This window comes from Ursus maritimus, unplaced genomic scaffold, assembly GCF_017311325.1.
Source record: "Ursus maritimus isolate PB19 unplaced genomic scaffold, ASM1731132v1 scaffold_26, whole genome shotgun sequence".
NCBI lineage: Eukaryota > Metazoa > Chordata > Mammalia > Carnivora > Ursidae > Ursus > Ursus maritimus.
In genome coordinates this window covers 9132565-9155964 of record NW_024425119.1, presented here as the reverse complement: position 1 = coordinate 9155964, position 23400 = coordinate 9132565, and the positions used below count along the sequence as shown (strand labels likewise).

Here is a 23400-nt window from a genome sequence, read left to right as displayed (position 1 = left end):
AGCTAAATTGTGGAAGGAGCCGAGATGCCCTTCAACAGATGACTGGATTAAGAAGATGTGGTCCATATTTACAATGGAATATTACTCAGCCATCAGAAAGAACGATTATCCAACATTTGCAGCAACATAGACGGGACTGGAGGAGATAATGCTAAGCGAAAAAAGTCAAGCAGAGAAAGATAATTATCATATGGTTTCACTCATTTATGGAACATAAGAAATAGCAGGAAGATCGTTAGAAGGAAGGGAAGAATGAAGGGGGGGTAAAATCATGGAACATTACATCAAAAACTAAGGATGTACTGTATGGTGACTAACATAACATAATAAAAAATTATTATAAATAAATAAATAAATAAATAAATAAATAAATAAATAAAGGATAAAGGCTATGAACTGTCAGTCCACAGAAAAGGAAATACAAATGGCCCTTAAGCACATGAAAAGATGCTCTCTATAGTTCTTAATAAGAGAAATACAAATTAAAACCAAAGTGGGAGAATATTTTTTACCTCTCTATCTAATTAGCAAAGATCAAAATGTTTGATGAAAAACTTCTCTGGTGAAGAAGGTCAAAACGTCTGTTGAGGGCCCCTGGGAGAGCCTGCTTCTCCCTCTCCCTCTGCCACTCCCCCTGCTTGTGCTCTCTTGCTCTCTCTCAAATAGATAAATCAAATCTTAAAAAAAAAAAAAATAGACTAGCTAAATACATTGTTATATCCATAAAATAGAATTCTATCCAACCATTACAAAGAAAGAAGCAATTCTTGTGAGTATAAACATAAAAAGATTCAAGATACACTGTTTACTGGGGGGGAGTGAAGTTCAGAACAGCACGTACACTACGCTACAGCTCGAGGGGCATATGCGTCTGTGCACGCACACATGCTCATATAAGTAACTGCTGTGTATGAGAAGATTCTATCTGGAAAAGAACGGAAGAAGGAGTAAAAACTGAGTGAGTCAGCAATCAGAGGTGGGAACAGACTGTTTTCAAATCCATCCCTTTCTCGCTTTTGTATTTTTATACTGTGAACATGCACATTTTCAAAACTAGTAAATAATAACTTCAAAGAAGTAACACGTCAAGAGAATCACAGACTTGACGAGAGTTTTGAAGGAACTAACCTGCAAGTGCATGTCAGAGTAAGGAGACCGGCTATTTTAGATGGAATGAGGTTATAGGATAGGCAAACCTAGGCTCAGAGAAGTTACGCGTTTTGCCTAAAGTCACACAGTAATTATTTAAAAAAGGATTTGAATACAGGTTTGTCTTATTATCTCCAGCATTGGTGTTCTTCCCAGTACGTTCCCACCCCTCTCAAGTAGGCACAAGGTATTACCTAAAAATACATATATGTAACATATGGCCATACAAAGAGCCAGTGTAACTAACAGGTTTCAGGGAAGTGTTTGAGCACAGTACACCCATCACAGTGAGGAGCAGCAAGTAGATGGTACTAGTCACACAGGGCCTTGCAGTTCGGAATACTGAAGCAAAAACAAACAAAAAACCTTCTCCTAGTTCTTACCGGGGATCTACAGAGCACATGCTAGCCAGCCCGTGGACAGATCGCATGCACATAACAGCTGCTTTGGGGCCGCACTGGTAAGACCAGCACCGGCCACAACAGCCCTTCTAGCCCACAGAGGCCACCACCTCAGTCTTGGCATCCGTTACAAATTTGGAGTGAGGTCACTAACTCTATAGCCATGTGACCAAAGATGTCGCCTTTTTGAAGACAGAGAGGACCTGTTCTCAGGGGCAAAAGAAGAAAATGCAACTTTTGAGAGTAGATTTGTATGGGGGGGGGGATGGAGAAAGGAGAAGGTACATTAAGCAATCCAAAGCACCATGAAGCAATAGGACTACCGTCTAAACTTGCATTCCCACAGGAGCCAAACCAGACTAATCCTCCAGCTGGGACGAGCTGGGCAGAAACCCGAGTCCAAGCGAACAAGAGCACTGGGATCCAGAGGAACTCCTCACTCCACTAACATTCTAGCTTGACGATTTTGTTGGAGTAAAGACCGGTTTCTTTTTCTCTATTATTTTTGTTGTTTCCTAGTTATACGGGCAAAAAATGAAAACATTCTCATTTTAACAGGTCTGTTCTACAGAAGGAAAGCAAACGGTGAGGCGATGTATTTAATCATTTCAATACTGATGGATATTTGAATCGTTTCTAACCTTTCCCATTGTAGAAGTGTAATAAAGTTCTCTGTACATAAATAAAGGTGCAGGCATATACAAACATTCTTTTAGAACCCATTGCTGGCATCACCAGCACACTGACCAGACCCAGAGCAGGAACAGCGATCTGGGGTGAGGCACCACCAGTGTCCGGTCTGAGTCGGCAGGAAATGCTCATGCCGATCCTGGGTACCGGTGCCCACGCTCGCGCCAGTCCTGATCGGGGCCCCCAAGATCGGCCCACGCTCTCACTGCTCCTGTGGGCAAATACCCCCATGTGCTCACTGAACTCCCCATCGCACTGAAAACACGTGACCTTACCTTAGTCACCTGGGTGCAGAATGTTCCCACACTCCTTCATCTTAACCGCCTACAACCGTTTTTAGCGAATGAAGTCCTCACAGAATGAGGCTGCCGAAGGTCCCGCAGCACTGGAAAGACAGAGGAGGGAGGAAAGGACAGCCTGCATTTTTGCGGCTGTTGTGTTGCTGTCGTTCCCTTTGCGGATTCCAGAACACTCTTTCCTCATCCCATAAAACTGGATCCTTGAATCGATTCGCATTGTGAATGTAATTAATGCTACTGAATTGTATGCCTGAAAATGGTTAAAATGGTAACTTTTACTTTATCTGTATTTTCCAACAATAAAAAACCATGCCCCCTTTGAGGCACATGCCATCTGCCCCCCACTCACCCCCCCACCCATAGTCTATGCCTTCTTGCCACTGTAATTCTCTGACCTGTTCCCTCCCTCCCAGTGATCCGCGATTTTGGCCCAGAATTCAGTTGTCGCTAAGTTAGACCTATCTATACTCAAAACAGCAAAAATGAATTAACTATTAAAATGTAAAACAAGGGCTGCCTGGCTGGCTCAGTCAGAAGAGCTGCGACGTTTCTGTGTTGGCGGTAGAGGTTACTTAAATGAATAAATACAATACTTAAATAAAAACTGTAAAAAAATAAAACGTAAAACAAAATAATAATAATAATATAAATTTATTAGGAAAATATTTGGGTAATGTATGCATAATCCCAGGTAGGGGATTCAAAATAGAAAACCAGAATCCACAACTGGGGGGGGGGCGGCATGGAAATGAGAGATTTGACTTTATTAAAACTTAAAATGCATGTATAGAAAACAGTCTCCATGACATTAAAAAAACACACACAAATAATAGAAAGAAAACATTTGTAACATATACAACTAACAAAAGATTATTAGAAGTATACACAGTGCCTACAGATCGGTAAGAAAGAAAAACAAAACAAAACAAAAACCGAAAAAAAAAACAAAAACAAAAACCCTGAGAGAATAAACAGCCAAGGGATATGAAGAGGTAATTCAAAGGAAATACAAAGTACAAATTAACTTGAGGAGATGCTCAAAGATATTAGCAGTTAGGAAAACACAAACTATAACTGGGATGTAACATTCCTCCTACCCCCCCCAACACACACACACACACACACACACACACACACACACACACACACACAAGAATAGGAATAAGAATAAGAGGGGCACCTGAGTGGCTCTGTCAGGTAAGTGTCTGCCTTCGGCTCAGGTCATGATCCTGGGAGGCTGGGATCAAGCTCCGTGTCTGGCTCCCTGCTCAGCGGGGAGTCTCTTCTCCCTCTGCTTCTCCCTGGCTTGTGCTCTCTCTCTCTCTCTCAAATAAATAAATAAAATCTTTTTTTAAAAAAAGGATAAGAATGATGATAATAAGCCAAAATGTAAACTCCGGAGCTGAGAAGGAAGGAGCAGTGCTCTCATCCGCTGCTAGTAGGAGTAAAATGGTTTCAGTCTTATAATCTGCTAGTATCTATTAAAATTTTTAATTTGGCATACATTTTGGCCCAGGAGTCTTGCTTTTAGGAATCTATTATAGAGAAATAGGATGTATGTACAACTGAAGAGGAAAATTACCCAGAGCAGGCCCAGGCAAGCAGGTCCCAGAAGATGGAAAGTACTAGCTCAGTCGTTGGACCAAGAGATAACCAGAAGCCCCGCTGGGAGCAAGAAATAACCAGCCCTTTCTGCTTCTGTAAACAGGCTTCCGGCCACAAGCTCCCTAACCGCTGTTCCTGCCTAAAGCAGCCCCCCACCCCAATTGAAACTCACCTACCAGCAGTCAGCACAGCCCTTGGAACCTGACCCCTTGCACCCCCCTATAAAACCTCTGTAACCCCACTACCCGGGCCCAGCATTTCGAGCACAAGCTCATCTGAGTCCCCCGGTGTAAAATAAACCCGAGTTCTCCTACCTCTCTGAGTGTCACTTGGTCTCTGGCCGGTCTGATTTTTATTTTTCCGCACCACAACCATGTTCACTGCAGTATTTATCTCATCTCCTGTATTACTGATGAGGGAGCAGAAGGCTAGCTGAGGGCAAAACACAAACTGACGCCCCGCAAACCCCCCACCCCCACTCCCAGGTGGGATCTGTGACATTCCTCAGGACTCCTGGCTGCCCCAAACGTAAGGGAAGGGGAAAAAAACCAAATGGTTAACAATAGAGATCACAGTCCAGCAAGACAGGAGTCTCCCTCAGTTTACAAATGTCTTAGTGATTTACAAGAAAAAAGCATTCTCATCAATAACCTAACTTCCAGAAGGAAACTGTCTTAAGTTAATGCTTTCCTAGAGGGAAAAACTACTTTAACTTGACAATGGCAAGGCCTCCAGCATCTTGTAGGTCCTCCTTAGCAAATAAAAGTTCTTTTTGAAAACCTCCCTTTGCCTTATATGCCCCCAACTCCCAAGTATATAATCAGTCACCCCTCACAGCCCCTGGTGCAGCAGCTCTTTCTGCCCACGGGCCCTGTCCCCGTGCTTTAATAAAATCACTTTTTTGCACCAAAGACGTCTCAAGAATTCTTTCTTGGTCATCGCCCCCTAACCTCACCTACATTACCAAACTACATCACTGTAACTCCCAAATCTTTTCCCATCCAGCATGTTCCTCACTGCAGGGTCCCCCACTCTTTGGGTTTCTTACCTAGTTCTGGCTACTTCTATTTCCTGACACCATTTCTCTCCCCTGAAACCACCCGTAAAATCCCCACCCTTCATCATTCCTACCATTTGACTTCTCTGTCATGACAACTAGTGTGACATGGGCCGCTGCCAATAACCAGGCAAGAGTGCAGGCTGAAATCACTGAAAATGTATGGCCTCCTGCCTCACTGGAGCTCTCGGTGCCGAGCAGCCATGTTGGGTCTCTAGGCAGATGTCTCTTTTCCCTGTGTAGAAATTCCAGAATTCTTCCTTCCATCAATCCCAAACCTATCACGTTCTCCTTCACTCTTAGCATATAACCTTGTTCTTTATTTCACTGAGAAAATAGAGTTCACCAGGCAAACACAGTGTACATTTTCTTTCCTATCACTTAGACAAACATATCGGAATCTTCCCCCATCAAGGGGACGCTCTTTCCACTCAAAATTATTTCTCCCATTTGTGTATCAGGTCACGCAGTCACCCACTGCCTCAAGGATCCTGGTCTTCTATGAACTTTTAATCTTTCTCTTTCAACTAAGTCAAAAGTTATAAACATAAGCTACCCTTTCTCATTTATGTAAAAATATATTGGTGCAGCGTATAACCCTTTATTTAGATATTATCTTTTTCCTTCCTGCTGTAACAAAACTTCTTAAAGGAAATGTCTAAACTCATTGTTTCCATTTCCTTACCCTGTGTCAGGTCACTGAAATTTCACATCTTTCACCAGCACACTAATAAAGAATGATGAACAGTGACCTCCGTATCGTCAATCTCACTGAATACTCTTCTGTCACTATGCTACTTTACATCTCTTTAGCATTTTATATTGATGAACGCTCCCTCCACCTTGAAAATCACTCCTTCCTTTGCTTTTATGACATTCCTTTCATACTTTCTCCTGTGTGCCTAGAGTTTTCTCCCCTCCCCTTTATTTCCTTCCTCCTCTCATTACTAATATGGAAACAAAAAACTTTATAATCATCAAGGTTTTGCTTCGAGAGGTGCTTACTAGCAAAGATCATTACCAGCTTTGTCTTACAGATGTGCCAATGTGAAGAACCTGAAAGACCTAAGTAAAAACTCATAGGAGGATTAGAGCTAGCAGTGAAAACTCATTATCATAAGGAGCCTGTGGTTCACTTCACCCTTGTCTGAGGAGGGTAGAGAGCAACAGGCACGTGACCTTAAACATTGCTGGAGAGTTTAAATTCATAGGCTCATTTGAATAAAGTATCCATTCACCCAGCAATTCAACCTGACATATCCATACATTTACAAAATTACATAGGAATAGAATATTTATCTAAGATCTACAGTAAAATATCATAGGACCTAGAACAACTAAAACAATTTTGAAAAAGAAAAAGTTGAAGGATTACACCACTTGATTTCAAGACTTACGATAAAATTACAGTGGTATAAGAAATGAAATGATCGACATATAAATAAATGGCACCAATATGATCATTGATTTTCAACAAAGGTAAAAGATGCTTAATGACAAAGGGTAGTTAGTTCAATAAAAGGTGCTGGACCAATTAGGCTTCTATAAAAAGAAGAAAAAAAGAGACCTCAACCCATATCTCACACCATATATAAAAGTTGGATCAAAACAGATCACGGACTTAAATGCAAGAGCTAAAACTATAACATTTCTGGAAGGAAACATAGAGGCAATCTTTGTGAACGTGGACTAGGCAAAGATTTCTTAGACAACATACAAATAACAAAAGCTATAATACAAAGATTGATACAATAGACTTCACAAAAATTAAAAACTTCTGTTCTTTGAAACACACTATTAAGAGAATGAAAAGACAGACCACAGACTGGGAGAAAATATTTGCAAAGTGTGTATCTGGTAAGAATGTGGTATCAGAATATGAAGGATTCTGAAAACTCAGCGACAAGAAAACAAATAAAGACGTAAAATATTTGAACAGTACTTCACCAAAGAAAGATATATGGATGGCAAATAAGCACATGAAAAGATGTTCAACCATTGTTACACACAATACCGTGAATGAAAATCAAAATAATTATTCTGAGTGAAAGAAGACTGGGGGACAAAAAAGTACATACTTATTGACTCTGTAAAACTCTTGAAGATGTAATCGAATCTATAGTGACATAAAGTAGATCAGGGTTTCCTGAGGATGGGAGAGTGCTGGGTGACGAGGACGAGAGAGAAGGAAGAATTACAAAAGGCAGGAGGAAGCTTTTGAGGGTAGCTGCTGTTTCATCATTTTGGTTATGTGACATTTTCATGGATATATAGACATAGATATACGTCAAAACTTATCAAATTTTACTCTTTAAATATATTCAGTTTACTATATGTCAACTATACCTCATTAAAACTGTTTTTTTTAAAGATTTTATTTATTTATTTATTTACACAGTGCATGCACATGAGCAGGGGAAGAGGCAGCAGGAGAGAGAGAATCCTAAGCAGACTCCCTGCTCAGTGCACAGCTGCCTTGGCACCCCATCCCATGACCTGAGATCATGACCTGTGCCAAAACCAAGAGTTGGACATTCAACCACCTGAGGCTTCCCTCACTAAAACTATGTTTAAAGGCGGTAATAACAAAGGAAGCTGTCACAGTAATCTAGGTGAACACCAACAGAGGCTTGGACTGGAATTAAAAGTGGAAATGGAGTGGGGGCGCCTGGGTGGCACAGCGGTTAAGCGTCTGCCTTCGGCTCAGGGCGTGATCCCGGCGTTATGGGATCGATTCCCACATCAGGCTCTTCCGCTATGAGCCTGCTTCTTCCTCTCCCACTCCCCCTGCTTGTGTTCCCTCTCTTGCTGGCTGTCTCTATCTCCATCGAATAAATAAATAAAATCTTTAAAAAAAAAAAGTGGAAATGGAGAGGCACCTTGGTGGCTCAGTTGGTTAAGCATCCCACTCATGATTTTTGTTCAGGTCATGATCTCATGGGTCAAGAGATGGAGCCCAATCGGGTTCCTGCTCAGCGGGGAGTCTGCTTGAGATTCTCGCCCACTGCCCCTTCCCCCACTCACACTAGAGCTCACACACTCTCTCTCTAATAAATGAATAAATCTTTTTTTAAAAAGTGGAAATGGGAAGAAGAGAGGAGATTTAGAATATACTTTGCTGATGGCGATGATAAACTTTGTTGGTACAGAAAAAAAGAAACCAGGAAGCACTTCAATTTGGAATCTGAACAACTAAGTGGAGGTAGGGCCATTTCCTAAGATGGGGAAGACTTTGGAGTAGGGATAGAGAAGAGAATATCCATCCCATCACTGCTTGTGATAGTGGGGAAACAAAAGCAAACTAGGTGTCCATCATTAAGAGAATGGATACATAAAACGAAGATTATGCAACAGCTACAAGGATGAATTACACGTACATAGTGCAACATGAATAGAACTCAAAAACATGTTCACAGAAAAAAGTGTAACAATGAAATATATAGAATCATTTAATTAAATATGAAACAAATAAGAACACTACATATTTTATAAAGATACAAACAGGCTCAAGGGATACAATGAACATCAAAGTACGTTTCGGTGGAGGAAAGATAAATGAAAGCGGGGATGTGGGGCCAAGGAGAAAGGTAAATGCACCGCGAGAAAGGCATATATGACTGATGAAGATGGTGACCCATGAACTGAAGAATCTGATTAACTCTAATCACTGTACTCTAAACTACAAAACGTGGATGAGAGAAATTGAAAACAACACAAACCAAGGGAAAGATGTTCCATCCTCGCAGATTGGAAGAATAAATATTGAGGGCTTCTGGCCGGCTCAGTCAGTGGAGCATGTGACTCTTGATCTCAGGGGTGGTAAGTTCGAGCCCCATATTGGGTGTAGAGATTACTTAAAAATAATTTAAAAATCTTTTTAAAAAAGTGTTAAAGTGACTACACTACCCAAAGCAATATATAAATTTAATACAATCCCTATCAAAACACCAACAGCATTTTTCAAAGAACTAGAACAAACAATCCTAAAATTTGTATGGAACCACAAAAGACCCCAAATAGCCAAAGCAATCTTGAAAAAGAAAAACAAAACTGGAGGTATCACAATTCGAGATTTCAAGATGCACTACAAAGCTGTAGTAAGCCAAACAGCACAGTACTGACACAAAACAAACACATAAATCAATGGAACAGAAGAGGATACCCAGAAATAAACCCACTGTTACATGGTCCATGAATCTTCGACAAAGGAGGCAAGAATATGCAACAGGGAAAAAGTCCCTTCAACAAATGGTAGTAGAGCTAGGGCTCTGCAGTAATCTCTTTCCAGCACTTTTGAGTTCTTAAATTTCATGCTTGTGTTTGATTATAGACGTCAGTGACATTTCATAGTTTCAAAAGTCTTTGATGCTCTGAGAAGGGTAGACTCTAGTGAAAATTACATTGTCATAAGAGAAATGTGTTTTGTTTTTGTTTCCTTTTTTAAAATTGTGCTATTATTGGTTCTACGCTCCCTGGAATATTACTGCTTTGTCAAAGTCCAGACCGGACACAGCGCCCTCCTTGTATCTACTCCATTTATAAGCCTGGGTCTCTCACTACTTGATATGTTTGCATTAGTTAAGAGAGAAATTTGGTAGCTCGGTTAGAGGGTTGGGGAAATCTGCTGCTAGATAGGTCTGAACTAAATGCCATACTCGTCTGGGTAAGAGTTGGGAAACATAACCTCTGTACACTAAAAAAAAAAAAAAAATCGTTAAACATCACGTAGTAGACAGCCATTAAATTATTTAAAAAGTTAATTTATGAAGAAAGACCTTTTTTACAGATTGAAAAAATAAAAAGATTTTCATGGAGATAACGATATGATCAAGAGAGTTAATTTTTTTTTTAAAGATTTTATTTATTTATTCGACAGAGATAGAGACAGCCAGCGAGAGAGGGAACACAAGCAGGGGGAGTGGGAGAGGAAGAAGCAGGCTCCTAGCGGAGGAGCCTGATGTGGGACTCGATCCCATAACGCCGGGATCACGCCCTGAGCCGAAGGCAGACGCTTAACCGCTGCGCCACCCAGGCACCCCGAGAGTTAATTTTTTGTTTTTGTTTTACTAGTGCCACAAACTTGCCAGTGCTAACTTGTCTGGTTCAAGAAAACTCTGGAGTTTTCTTTCCTAGGACTTGTTGCTAAATCCCAAAAGACATTTTTGAACTGTACATTTGATCAGATTGTTTTGCTTTTTCTGTTTTATTTCTTTTGAAAACCTTGGAATAAAAAGATCCAAATTTTTTTTTTTAATGGTGTTGGGAAAACCGGTCAGCTACATGCAAAAGAAGGAAAGTGGACTGCTTTCTTGCACCAGACACAAAAATAAACTCAAACTTTATTTCACGAGGCAAGGTAGAAGAATTGAGTTAATGACTGACCCTGGCTCCTAATGAGTAAGTCTAGGGGAGAAATAAATAGCTAGGAGAGAAGTGATTTCTAATGTAACATCCTAAAGGGAGAAAGAGCAGTGAAGAACTAGATCCAATTCTGATGAGAGGGGGTGAGAAATCCTTGCAAAAAGACTGAACCTTTGTCACGGAGAAGAGCTGCCCTCAAACTGCCTGCTCAGGGGAGAGCTCAGGAATGCAACGTCCTCCTCTGTTTCTCTCTGAGCAAGTAAATGAGACTGTGCGCCCTGTAGCAGCCAAGCCAGGGCCAAGGGGCATCATTACCTACATCCTTACCCAAGCGGGACTCGCTACCACCACATTCATAAACAAGAGACATCCTCCAGCCCCAGAGCCAAAGGTAAGAGATCATGAGGAGATGGGAGCTGGTTTCCACCACGTCCTACTGTAAACATTACATCTAGATGAAACTGGCTCTTTGCCTTTTTAGAGGCAGCTACTGAACTCACACTGGGTGGGGTTAGGAAGGATTAGAAAATACTGTGTTTCTTGCCCTTAATTCCTCTAATAAACTCATGGGCTAACAGAAAAAAAAAAAAAAACTAGAATAAGAATTTTTAAATTTTTTATTCATCCATTCATTCATTTAATATTCATTGATACAAGCACTCTATTAGGTGTGGGGGATACAATGGTGGATAAGATACAGTTCATGTTCCTAAAAAAATAAAACTATGAGAGAAAGATAAGAGATTATAATCCAGGGTCATCTATAGTACAGAATGATGGTCCCCCTCAGTACTCCCTCCTACATCTTTTAAACAGCACCTTCCCTCCCTGCCTATCTCTAAACCCTACTTAAGAGAAATAATCATGTTTTTCTCATTTTTGAGTCATTCGTGCCTCAAATAATTCGGGTATCAAGCACATAAATGGCTTCCGTAAACTTTCCTCAGACTGACCACTATTGTGAAATTAACTCGCAGATCACCCATTCACAACATGTTTAAGATATGGTCATATATCGGTTTACTCAACCACGTCTACGCACGCCCAGAAAAATTAAATTTAGCCAAGGCCAGGACTCTAGGTGGTGAAGAGCTGAGAAGCAGAAAGCAGCACCCTGTTCTCGTCCACTTTCTACAATTTACGTTCTATTAGCACCATCCCTAGAACACAGCTTTATCTGCAAAGGGCCACCGTTAGGATAAAAATATATTATGAGGAATAAGTCACATGCCAACCCACTAGCACACATCAAACCCCGGTAACGCACTAGAAATAGTGTACACCTGCACGGATTTCGTCAGATCAGTTTGGATCATAACAGAGAGGAAACATACATTTTTGACAGAGATGGTGGGAATGGGGCTGAAGGAGGCCTCATCAGTCACTAGGGTGGGAAGTACTACAAAAAATGTTTATTTCCCAAATGTTTCTAGATCATTTAAATTGTTAAGATAATATCTAAACGTGCTCAAAGAGGGTCGAGCGATAAACCATCAATCCCAGGGAAACTGCATTAATCTTGCATCAAATGTCGTGTACTAGAAGGTTCAGCATTCACACACTCATGGCCACCCCAGCAGCCAGAGGCCTGCTCCGTCTTGTTAGGGAGCCATCTGACAGCTCTGACCCCTCAAAGTCTGACCTTCTTACAGACCCAGTGTAAAAGAACTTCACAGCTGGAGGCCCGGAGACCTTCTTCGCTGAGGGTACCGCACTTCTGTATCAGGCTATTTGAAAGAATCCTGTAAGAAATCAGAAAAGTCAATCACTTAAGGTAACAGGAGAGCAGAGGAGCTGCAAGGCATGAAGGGATAAAAACTGGGCCGTTCTTTCTCCCTAGTCAGGCCCCACTTCTCTCAGCTCCCAAAACATTAGCCTCCCTTTAAGATGTCATCCTTTTTTGGAGAAGGGGGGTAGTGTTTTGGGGTGGGGTTTTTGTTGTTGTTGTTTTTGTTGTTGTTGTTTAAGATTTTATTTATTTATTTGACAGAGAGAGACAGCCAGCGAGAGAGGGAACCAAGCAGGGGGAGTGGGAGAGGAAGAAGCAGGCTCCCAGCGGAGGAGCCTGATGTGGGGCTCGATCCCATAACGCCGGGATCACGCCCTGAGCCAAAGGCAGACGCTTAACGACTGTACCACCCAGGCGCCCCTGGGGTGGGTTTTTGGTTTTTTGGGGGGTTTTTTTTTTGGCTCTTATCCACCACTCATTTCCTCTCCTGTTCCCTAGTTCCTTTCCTTATCTTTTCCGCTCCTCTCCATCTGTTATCCACAATCTATTACCCCAGTCACATAATTTCTCTTCCCCTTTTCTCTTTTTCCCCATTGTTTTGAACCCCCTTACCTTGAGATGTTTAGGGCTGATCCATCTTCCCACCTCCAGCCAGAATTGTTCCTCAGACCAATCCAGTAAAAGTCCTTTTTGAGGAAACGTTTAAGCAGGCTCTAAGGGAGAGATTGAAGATGATGGAAAAAGGTAAGAAAATGCAGAAAACCAAAGAAGAGATTCAGTGTCATGATCAAATAATTATTCCTTACACCCCCTCTGATTACCATTATTATGGACTGAATGTTTATTTCTCCTCAAAATTCATATATTGAAGCACTAACCTCTGACTGTGATGGTACCTGGCAGTGGGGCCTTTGGAAGGTAATTAGGTTTCGATGAGATCATGAGGTCTTCACTAATGATGGGATTAGTGTCCTTGCAGGAAGAAGAGACCCCAGCTCAATCTCCCTCTATCAGGAGAGGACACAATCAGAGGGCAGCTGTCTGCAAGCCACAAAGAATGTTCTCACCAGAAACCGAACCTGTCAGCACCTCAATCTTGGACTTCCCAGCCTCCAGACCTGTGAGACATAAATGTCTGTGGTTTAAGCCACCCAGTGATACTTTGGTCAGCAGTTCAAGCTGATTAAAACCACCACCTAGTCCAAATAACTAATCTTTCTTTTAAACTCTAATTCTAGAGATGCATTGCAGAGTGGAACATTTCCTAGAATTGAATCTTATGTGTATAATTGCATTCTATAGCATGAAAGATAAGATAAATATTATACTCTGCCTTCCACTATAACTTCCTCCTTGATTAGATGAAGTACTTAATAGGTATTCAAATAACTTTTACAGAAGAAAAGCTAAATACCACTATGGAAACAGTCATCTTTCTCGTCATCATTTAATACATAAGTTATTATTAAGCCTGTAGCAATATACTTGGTTTTTTCCCACCACACTCCCATTTTTCAAGTTCTCATCGAATCTTGCATATGACAAGAAAAATAAAAACAGTTCTTAAGGAAAGAAGCATAAGACAAATTTAAGTTGGCTGTACCCATATGTCCCATGCCACCACTAGAACAGACATAACAGCTCTTTGCTCTGTAGAATCTGACATTCAAATGAAGGAGTTTATACTCTAAGGTAATTGCCTTGATAAGTGGAATAAAATAAAGGATAAATCCCAGAAGATTAATTCTGTTGTAGGATTTTGAAACTCAAAAAAGAGCAGTAACATATGTTATTCCACAGCAATTTAGTGGCAAGACTTGTTCTAGAACCCAACGCCTTGGCATGTCCTCTACTGAGATAGCCCATCTCTCTGCAACCCATCTCTCTCTTTAAACTATGCTTTCTTGGGGCACCTGGCTGGTTGTAGACCATGAGACTCTTGATCTCAGGGCTGTACGTTTGAGCCCCATGTTGGGTGTATGTATTACTTAAAAAATAAAATCTTAAAAAAATAAAATAAAATACACTGTGCTTTCTCTAGCCCTGAGAAAAATCATGAGACTCCTAGGATGTGTCAAGAAACATGCACATTTAGCTAAGAAACCACTTTTTCTTTGATGAAATATGCCAAGAAGACAGCTTAAGCTTATATTATAACATTAGATTCCAGTATTATTTACTTTCTTGGGGTCCCAGTGTTGCCACAGAACAGGCTGATGTATGAATAAGGATGTCTACTAAAGCTAATACACCACGTTTGTTTCTCATTATACTCAAGGTCAGATATCCTAAAACCTGGGCTGGGTAAGGAAGACCCCACATGGCAGAGTACTCCCGGGGCTCTTCAGGCAATCTGAAAAACCTCTTCTAGAGGTTTTGAAAAAAATCAAAGAAAATTACTTTCTTCTTCAAGTTTCAGGAAAAAATATTTTTAAACTTCCTAATTTTCCTCCAACATTATACACTTTTGTTCATTTAAACATATCAATAACTCCTAAAAACAGCGTCATTAGTTGAATACTCTTTGAAGAAAATATTCTTTCTTTATCCAGCAATTACTAAAATATTAGATTCTGGTAAGAAAAAAATTTCAACTTTGTGATTATTAAGATACCACCAGATATCCCATTTTGATGTCATTGTTTTTACTGGAAGATAGGTACTAAAGAACAAGAATTCAAGGACTCTGCTCTTAACTTTGTCTGGATTAGTTCCCTTTCCTTACTTGGAGACTATCACTGGCATGAATAAAGAGTTTTCACTCTAAAGTAAAGAGAAGCATAAAGCTCCTTTGTACTCCCAGTAAAGACATTAAAAGAGGTTGCCTTAGTTCAGGCTGTTATAACAAATTACCATAGACTGGGTGACTTAAACAACGGCATTTAATTCCCACAATTCTAGAGGCTGGGACGTCCAAGACCAAGGTGCTGGTGGATCGGTGTCTGATGAGAGCTTGCTTCCTGATTTGCAGATGGCCATCTTCTCACTGTATCCTCACATGGCAGAAGCAGAGAGATAAACTCTCATGTCTCTTCTTATAAGGGCACCAATCCCATCATGAGAGACCTACCCTCATGATCTAATTGTCTCCCAAGGACCACATCTTCAAATACCATCACACTGAGGATCAGGATTTTCATATATGAATTTCGGAGAGACACAAACATGTGGTCCATAACAGACAGAACAAGTCTTTCATGCTATTTCCCATTTCAGAATAACTTCTATTTTCTCTCCATTGGATTTCAATCTTAGATTCCATTGAAGAAACATGGTTGCAGTGGCTTCTAAATGAAACATTTGAAAAATTTGTAAAACTTGTTTATCAATACTTCCTTCCCAAATAATCTATCTCCTGTGATAGCTTTGTTGTCTCAAGGTGAAGTATCCTGAAAACAATTACGTCTTATATTTGTATGGTACTTTAAGGTTTACAAAATACCTTTGCATTCATTCCTAATTTCATCTGAAAAGTATGGCATTTAGGAAAACAAAACAAAAACAATATACTGGTATCTACCCCTAGCTCTATTGCTGCTATCTAAAGATGAAAAATTGCTTAATCTGACTGAGCCTTAATTTCCTTAAGAGGATTTAGTTCAGATATTCTCAAGGATTTTTTCCAGTTATAAAACAAAACCCTAGATAAGATGGCAGAACAGTAGGGGGACCCTAAGCTTGCCTCATCCCTCAAACACAGCTAGATAAATATCACATCATTCTGAACACCCAAGAAATGGATCTGAATGCTGAGAGAGCAAACTGCAGAACTAGAATGAGAAAAGAAGCCATATCAGGGAAGGCAGGAAGTGCAGAGACATGACTGTGGGGAGAAAAGAAATGCAAATGATGCGGGGGGAGGGGGGGGCCTTGATCTTAGAGAGAGGAGAGAGAGAGAAACAGACAAAGCAGTGCAGAGGGAATTGCACAGGAGAAACACTTCCCCCAAACCACTGACTGGGAAAACTAGAGCAGCTGATCATTGTTTTTACAATCACGGGAGCCCAAAGTCTGAAGTTTCAGAAGTCTATTAGTCACCATCTGGTGGAGCCTGGAGGCCATAGCAGTGCTTCTGTGGGGAAGGAAGGCAGAGACCTGGGACCAGATAGCATGATTTGAGGATCCTCTGGGTTGCACTGGAAGAGAGAGTTCCCCTTCTTGGAGTGCATTTGAGAGAGGCAGCATGGCCTCTCAAGGGACAAAAAAGCCAGTGGGTACCAATGTGCTGCCCCGTTCATCAGCATAGGAACAGAGACACCTGCTGAGAGCAGCAAACCCTGGTGCCAGCTTTTGCCGCGCTTTACCATAAACTCCAAGCCACTGTGCAATCATGTCACTGCTTTTCTGGGAGTAATGGGCACCAACTGCAGGGTGGCAAGACTCTCCACAGAAGATCAGCACCACTCTGCGCACTCCGGGTCCCTAAAATTTGGAGTTCTGAAACCCAGCCATGAGCCTAAAAGAAAACATAGGAGTACTGTGCCATGGGGTGGGCAGATGGCTCAGCCGCAGACAGCATGAGGGCAGGGATCTGATGGAAGCCGGTGACACAAGAGGGGAGATTGTCTGCTCTTCTGTGAGGGCTTCCTGAACAGGGGCAGGCCCCGACCCCTGTATCCTATACGTGCATCTTTACTAGGGCAAGTCAGCCTGACAACCAGCAGAGCAGGCTCCTCCTCCAGAAGACCAGCACAAATCCCTCACGCACACCAAGGCTACTGACCATAGAGTGCTGCAAAGCTTCAGCTCTAGGGGAAATAGGACCTAGCCTCTCAACAAGCAGCCCAAAACACACTTAGTTAAAACTTGCCACACTGTGGACAAGGTCCAAACACTCCCCACTGCAGACAAGGAGAAACTCTGCAAAAGACCGACCTAGGGAAAAGAGCAGCCAAAACACAACAGCACAGTGCACACTCTGAAACACATCCGAAAGCACCAGATGCTGGAGGGTATAGGACCTCTTTTTAATATAGCCATTACTCTCAGGAGCAGGAAACATAATAGGCTTTCCTAACACACACACACACACACACACAAACCCGGTGACTTACCCAAAATGACAAGACAGGGGAATTCACCCCAAAAGAAAGAACAGGAAGAAGTGATGACCAGGGAACAAATCAAAACAGATAAGTAATATGCCTGAACCAGAACTTAAAACAACAATCATAATGATACTAGCTGGGCTTGAGAAAAGCATAGAAGACACTAGAGAATCCCTCCCTGCAGAGGTAAAAGAACTAAAAACTTGTCAGGCCCAAATAAAAAATGTTGTAACTGAGGGGCGCCTGGATGGCCCAGCTGGTTAAGCATCTGCCTTCAGCTCAAGTCATGACCCCAGGGTCCTGGGCTCAAGCCCCACATGCTGAGCAGGGAGCCTGCTTCTCCCTCTCCCTCTGCCTGCCTCTCCCCTTGCTTGTGTGCACTCTCTCTCTCTCTCTGTCATTCTCTCTGTCAAATAAATAAATGAAGTCTTTAAATTAAAAATGCTATAACTGAGATGTAAAACCGACTGGATGCAATGACAACAAGGATGAACAAAGCAGAGGAACGAATCAGTGATATAGAAGATACAATTATGGACAATAATGAAGCTGAATAGAAGAGGGAAAGAAAACTACTGGATCACAAATGTAGACTTAGGGAACTCAGTGACTCCATAAAGCATAATAAAATTCCTATCACAGGAATCCCAGAAGGAGAAGACAGGGAAAAGGGGGCAGAAAGTTTATTTGAGCAAATTATAGCTGAGAACTTACCTAATCTGGGGAAGGAAACAGTCATCCAAATCCAGGAAGCACAAAGAACTCCCATCAAATTCGACAAAAGCTGGCCGACACTAAGACATATCATAGTACAATTTGCAAAATATAGAGATAAGGAAAGAATCCCAAAAGCAGCAAGAGAAAAGAAATTTCTAACCTACAAGGGAAGATAAATTGGTTAGCAGTAGCTCTCTCCACAGAAACCTGGCAGGCCACAAGAGAGTGGCATTCAACGTGCTGAATGCGGAAAAATATGCAGCCAAGAATACTTTATCCAGTGAGGCATCTTTCTGAATAGAAGGAGAGATAAAGAGCTTCCCAGACGAACAAAAACTAAAAGAGCTCATGACCACTAAACCAGCCCTGCAAGAAATATTAAAGGGGACACTTTAAGTGGGAAAGAAAGACCAAAAGCAACAAAGACTAGAAAGGAACAGAGAAAATTTCCAGAAACAGCAACTTTACAGGTAATACAATGACACTAAATTCTTATCTATCAATAATTACTCTGAATGCAAATGGACTAAATGCTCCAATCAAAAGATACAGGGTATCATAATGGATTAAAAAAACAAGACCCATCTATATGTTGCTTACAAAAGACTCATTTTAGACCTAAAAACATCTCCAGATTGGAATTAAGGGCATGGAGAACCATCTGTCATGCTAATGGAAATCAAAAGAAAGCCAGAGTAGCTATACTTACACCAGACAAACTAGATTTTAAACCAAAGACTGTAACGAGAGATGAAGAAGAGCTCTACTACATAATTAAAGGGTCTATCCAGCAAGAAGCTCCAACAATTACAAATACTTATGCCCCCCAACTTAGGAGAACCCAAATATATAAATCCATTAATACCAAACATAAAGAAACTCATAGACGGGGCGTTTAAGGTGGCTCAGTTAGTTAAGTGTCTGCCTTCAGCTCAGGTCATGATCCCAGGGTCCTGGGAAACCCCTGCATCAACCTCCCTGCTTCTCTCTCTCCCTCTCCCTCTGCTCTTCCCCTCACTTGTGTGCTCGCTTGCTCTCTATCTCAAATAAATAAATATTTTTTTTTTAAAAAGAAACTCATTGATAATAATACAATAATAGTAGGGGACTTTAACACCCCACTTACAGCAATGGACAAATCATCTAAGCAGAAGATCAACAAGGAAACAATGGCTTTGAATGACACAATGGACTGGATGGACTTAACAGATATATTCACAACATTTTATCCTATAAAAGCAGAATACACTTTTTTTTAAATGCATATGAGCGTTCTCCAGAAGAGATCACATACTGGGTCACAAATCAGCCCCCAACAAGTACAAAAAGACTGAGATTGTATCATGCATATTTTCAGACCACAACACTATAAAACCTGAAGTCAACCACAAGAAAAAATTTGGAAAGACCACAAATACATGGAAGTTAAAGAACATCCTACACCCAAAGGAGCTAGAAAAGGAACAGCAAATAAAGCCTAAAGCCAGCAGAAGCAGGGAAATAATAAAGATTAGAGCAGAAATAAACGATATAGAAACAAACAAACAAAAAACAAAACAAAACAAAAGAGAGAACAAATCAACAAAACTAAGAGCTAGTTCTTTGAAAGAATTAATCAAATTGATAAACCCCTAATCAGACTTATCAAAATGAAAAGAGAAAGGACCCAAATAAATAAAATCATGAGTGAAAGAGGACAGATCACAACCAACACCACAGAAATAAAAACAATTATAAGAGGATACTATGAAAAACTATATGCCAACAAAGTGGGCAATCTGGAAGAAATGGATAAATTCCTAGAAACATATAAACTACCAAAACTGAAACAGGAAAAAATAGCAAATTTGAATAGACCCATAACCAGCAAAGAAATTGAATCTCCCAACAGACAAAAGTCCAGGGCCAGATGGCTTCCCAGGGTAATTCTCCCAGACATTTAAAGAGTTAATACCTATTCTTCTCAAACTGTTCCAAAAAATAGAAATGGAATGAAAACTTCTTAACTTCTAGGAGGCCAGCATTACCTTGATTCCAAAACCAGACAAAGACCCCACTAATAGGGGCGCCTGGGTAGCGCAGTCGTTAAAGCGTCTGCCTTCGGCTCAGGGCGTGATCCCGGTGTTCCGGGATCGAGTCCCACATCGGGCTCCTCCACTGGGAGCCTGCTTCTTCCCCTCTCACTCGCCTGCTGTGTTCCCTCTCTCGCTGGCTGTCTCTCTGTCACATAAATAAATAAAATCTTTAAAAAAAAAAAAAAGACCCCACTAATAAGGATAATTACAGGCCAATATCCCTGATTAACATGGAACCAAAAATCCTCAACAAGATACTAGCAAATGGAATCGAACAGTACATTAAAAGAATTATTCACCATGTTCAAGTGGGATTTATTCCGGGCCTGCAGGGGTGGTTCAATACTCACAAATCAATCAACATGACACACCACATTAATAAAAGAAAGGATAAAAACCATACGATCCTCTCAATAGATGCAGAAAAAGCATTTGACAAAATACAGCATCCATTCCTGATAAAAACCCTCAACAAAGTAGAAATAGGTGGAACATACCTCAACATCATAAAGGCCGTATATGAAAGACCAACAGCAAATATCATCCTCAACGGGGAAAAACAGAGATTTTCCCCTACAGTCAGGAACAAGACAGAGATGTCCACTCTCACCATCATTATTTAACATACCACTGGAAGTCCTAGCCTCAGCAATCAGACATTAAAAAGAAATAAAAGGTATTCAAATCGGCAAGGAAGAAGTCAAACTTTCACTATTTTCAGATGACATGGTACTCTATGTAGAAAACCTCTAAAAGACTCAACCAAAAAATTACTAGAATACATAAATTTAGCAGTCACAGGATATAAAATCAATGTACAGAAATCCGTTGCATTTCTATATACCAATAATGAAGCAGCAGAAAGAGAAATGAGCAATCAATTCCATTTACAATTGCACCAAAAATGATAAGATACCTGGGGATACACCTAACCAAAGAGGTAAAAGATCTGTACTCTGAAAACTTTAGAACACTTATGAAAGAAGTTGAAGAGAACACAAAGAAATGGAAAAATACTCCATGCTCATGGATAGGAAGAACACATATATTGTTTAAATGTCTATGTTACCCAAAGGAATCTACACATTCAATGCAATCCCTATCAAAATACCACCAGCATTTTCATTGAGCTAGAACAAACAATTCTAAAATTTGTATGGAACCACACAAAAAAAAACCCAAATAGCCAAAGCAAACTTGAAGAAGAAAAGCAAAGCTGGAAGCATCACAATCCCAGACTTCAAGCTATATTACAAAGCTATAGTCATTAAGAAAGTATGGTACTGGCACAAAAACAGACACATAGATCAATGGAACAGAATAGAGAACTCAGAAACGGATGCACAATGGTACGGTCAACTAATCTTTGACAAAGCAGGAAAGAATATCCAATGGAAAAAAAGACGGTCTCTTCAACAAATGGTGCTGGCAACACTGGACAGTAACATGCAGAAGAATGAAACTGGACCACTTTCCTACTCCATACACAAAAATAAATACAAAATGGATGAAAGATCTAAATGTGAGACAGAAAACCATCAAAATCCTAGAGAAGAACATAGGCAGCAACCTCTTTGACCTCAGCCGTAGCAACTTCTTACTAGACACATCTCTGGAAGCAAGAGAAACAAAGGCAAAAATGAACTATTGGGACTTCATCAGGATAAAAAGCTTCTGCACAGCGAAGGAAACAATCAATAACTAAATGACAATCTATGTAATGGGAGAAGATACTTGCAAATGACATATCTGATAAAGGGTTAGTATCCAAAACCTATAAAGAACTTATTAAACTTAATACCCAAAAAACAAATAATCCAGTTAAGAAACAGGCAGAAGACATGAACAGACATTTTTCCAAAGAGAACTTCCAAATGGCTAATAGACACATGAAAAGATGTTCATCATCACTGATCATCAGGGAAATACAAATCAAAACAATAATAAGATACCACCTCACACCAGTCAGAATGGCCAAAATTATTGACATGGGATACAAAAGATGTTGGCAAGGATGTGGAGAATTAGGGAGCCCTCTTACATTGTTGGTAGGAATGCAAACTGGTGCAGCCACTCTGGAAAACAGCATGGAGGTTCCTCAAAAAGTTAAAAACAGTACTACTCTATTCCCCAGCAATTACACTACTAGGTATCTACCCAAAGGATACAAAAATCTGATTCGAAGGGGCACATGCACCCCGATGTTTATAGCAGCATTATCAACAATAGCTAAATTATGGAAAGAGCCCAAATGTCCATCAACTGATGAATGGATAAAGAAGATGTGGTATGTATATATACACAATGGAATATTACTCAGCCATCAAAAAAGAATGAAATCTTCCATGTGCAAGGATATGGATGGAATTAGAGGGTACCGTGCTAAGCAAAATAAGTCAGTCAAAGGAAGACAAATACCATATAATTTCACTCATATGTGGAATTTAAGACACAAAACAGATGGACATAGGGGAAGCAAAAAAGAGAGAGAGAGAGAGAGAGAAGCAAACCATAAGAGATTCAACTATAGAGAACAAACTGAGGGTTGATGGAGGGAGGTGGGGGGATGAGCTAAATGGATGATGGGTACTAAGCAGGGCACCTGTTGTTGATGAGCACTGGGTGTTATATGTAAGTGATGAATCACTAAATTCTACACCTGAAACCAATTTTACCTTTGTGTTAACTAACTAGAACTTAAATAAAAACTTGAAATTTAAAAAAAAAAAAAAAAAACCCTGAAAGATATGCAAGTTTTCTCATCCTCTTTTTTATAGAAGAGTAAAAAAGTTCACCTGGGTGAAAGGGCGTACCCAAGTCTCCTTATTGAATAAGCACACAAGTGTTCTCTCCCAGTGCTAAACTTTTGCATTATATGAGGCAATAGATATTAGTAATAGTATTACCTTCTAGAAATAAAGAAGATCATACCGTGCCCCTGATTAATGCTCTCTGATGGTTGCTTCCTTCACGTAGAATAACATCCAAAATCGTTACTACGTATCACAAGATTTTACATGATCTCGACCCTGCCAACCATTTATTCACTTACTAGCTTCCAGTCAGGTGAGCCTTCTTTTTGTTCTTTTAACATGCCAAGGGCATTTTTACTTTAGGGTCTTTACACCGCTTGTCCCTTTGTCTGGAACACCCTTTCCCTAGATTTTTACGTGGCTGTCATTCAGGCCTAGGTCTCAGCTCAAATGTTACCTTCCTTTGTTGGCCAATCTAAAGTAGTACACATTCACTATTATACTGTTTCATTTTCT

At 40.5% G+C, this 23400-nt stretch overlaps 1 protein-coding gene across 11 annotated transcripts in view; it reads right to left on the bottom strand.

The window, feature by feature from the left end:
* Positions 1-23400, bottom strand: part of KLRG1 (killer cell lectin like receptor G1) — a 74508-nt gene that overhangs the window by 35460 nt on the left and 15648 nt on the right. For 5 of the 11 annotated variants that reach the window (XR_005837843.1, XR_005837845.1, XR_005837842.1 and 2 more), the window contains exons 4-6: positions 12904-13004; positions 12205-12304; positions 2516-2625 (exon numbers count right to left, since the gene is read on the bottom strand). Coding sequence is in view for 2 of the 11 variants with exons in the window: in XM_008697490.2 (XP_008695712.2) it covers positions 12193-12304; positions 12904-13004 (213 nt within the window). In the remaining 9 variants the exon portion in view is untranslated. Of the gene's footprint in view, positions 1-2515; positions 2626-11164; positions 12305-12903; positions 13005-23400 lie in introns of those variants that run through there. The other 6 variants (XR_005837841.1, XR_005837840.1, XR_005837838.1 and 3 more) reach the window with 2 other exon arrangements.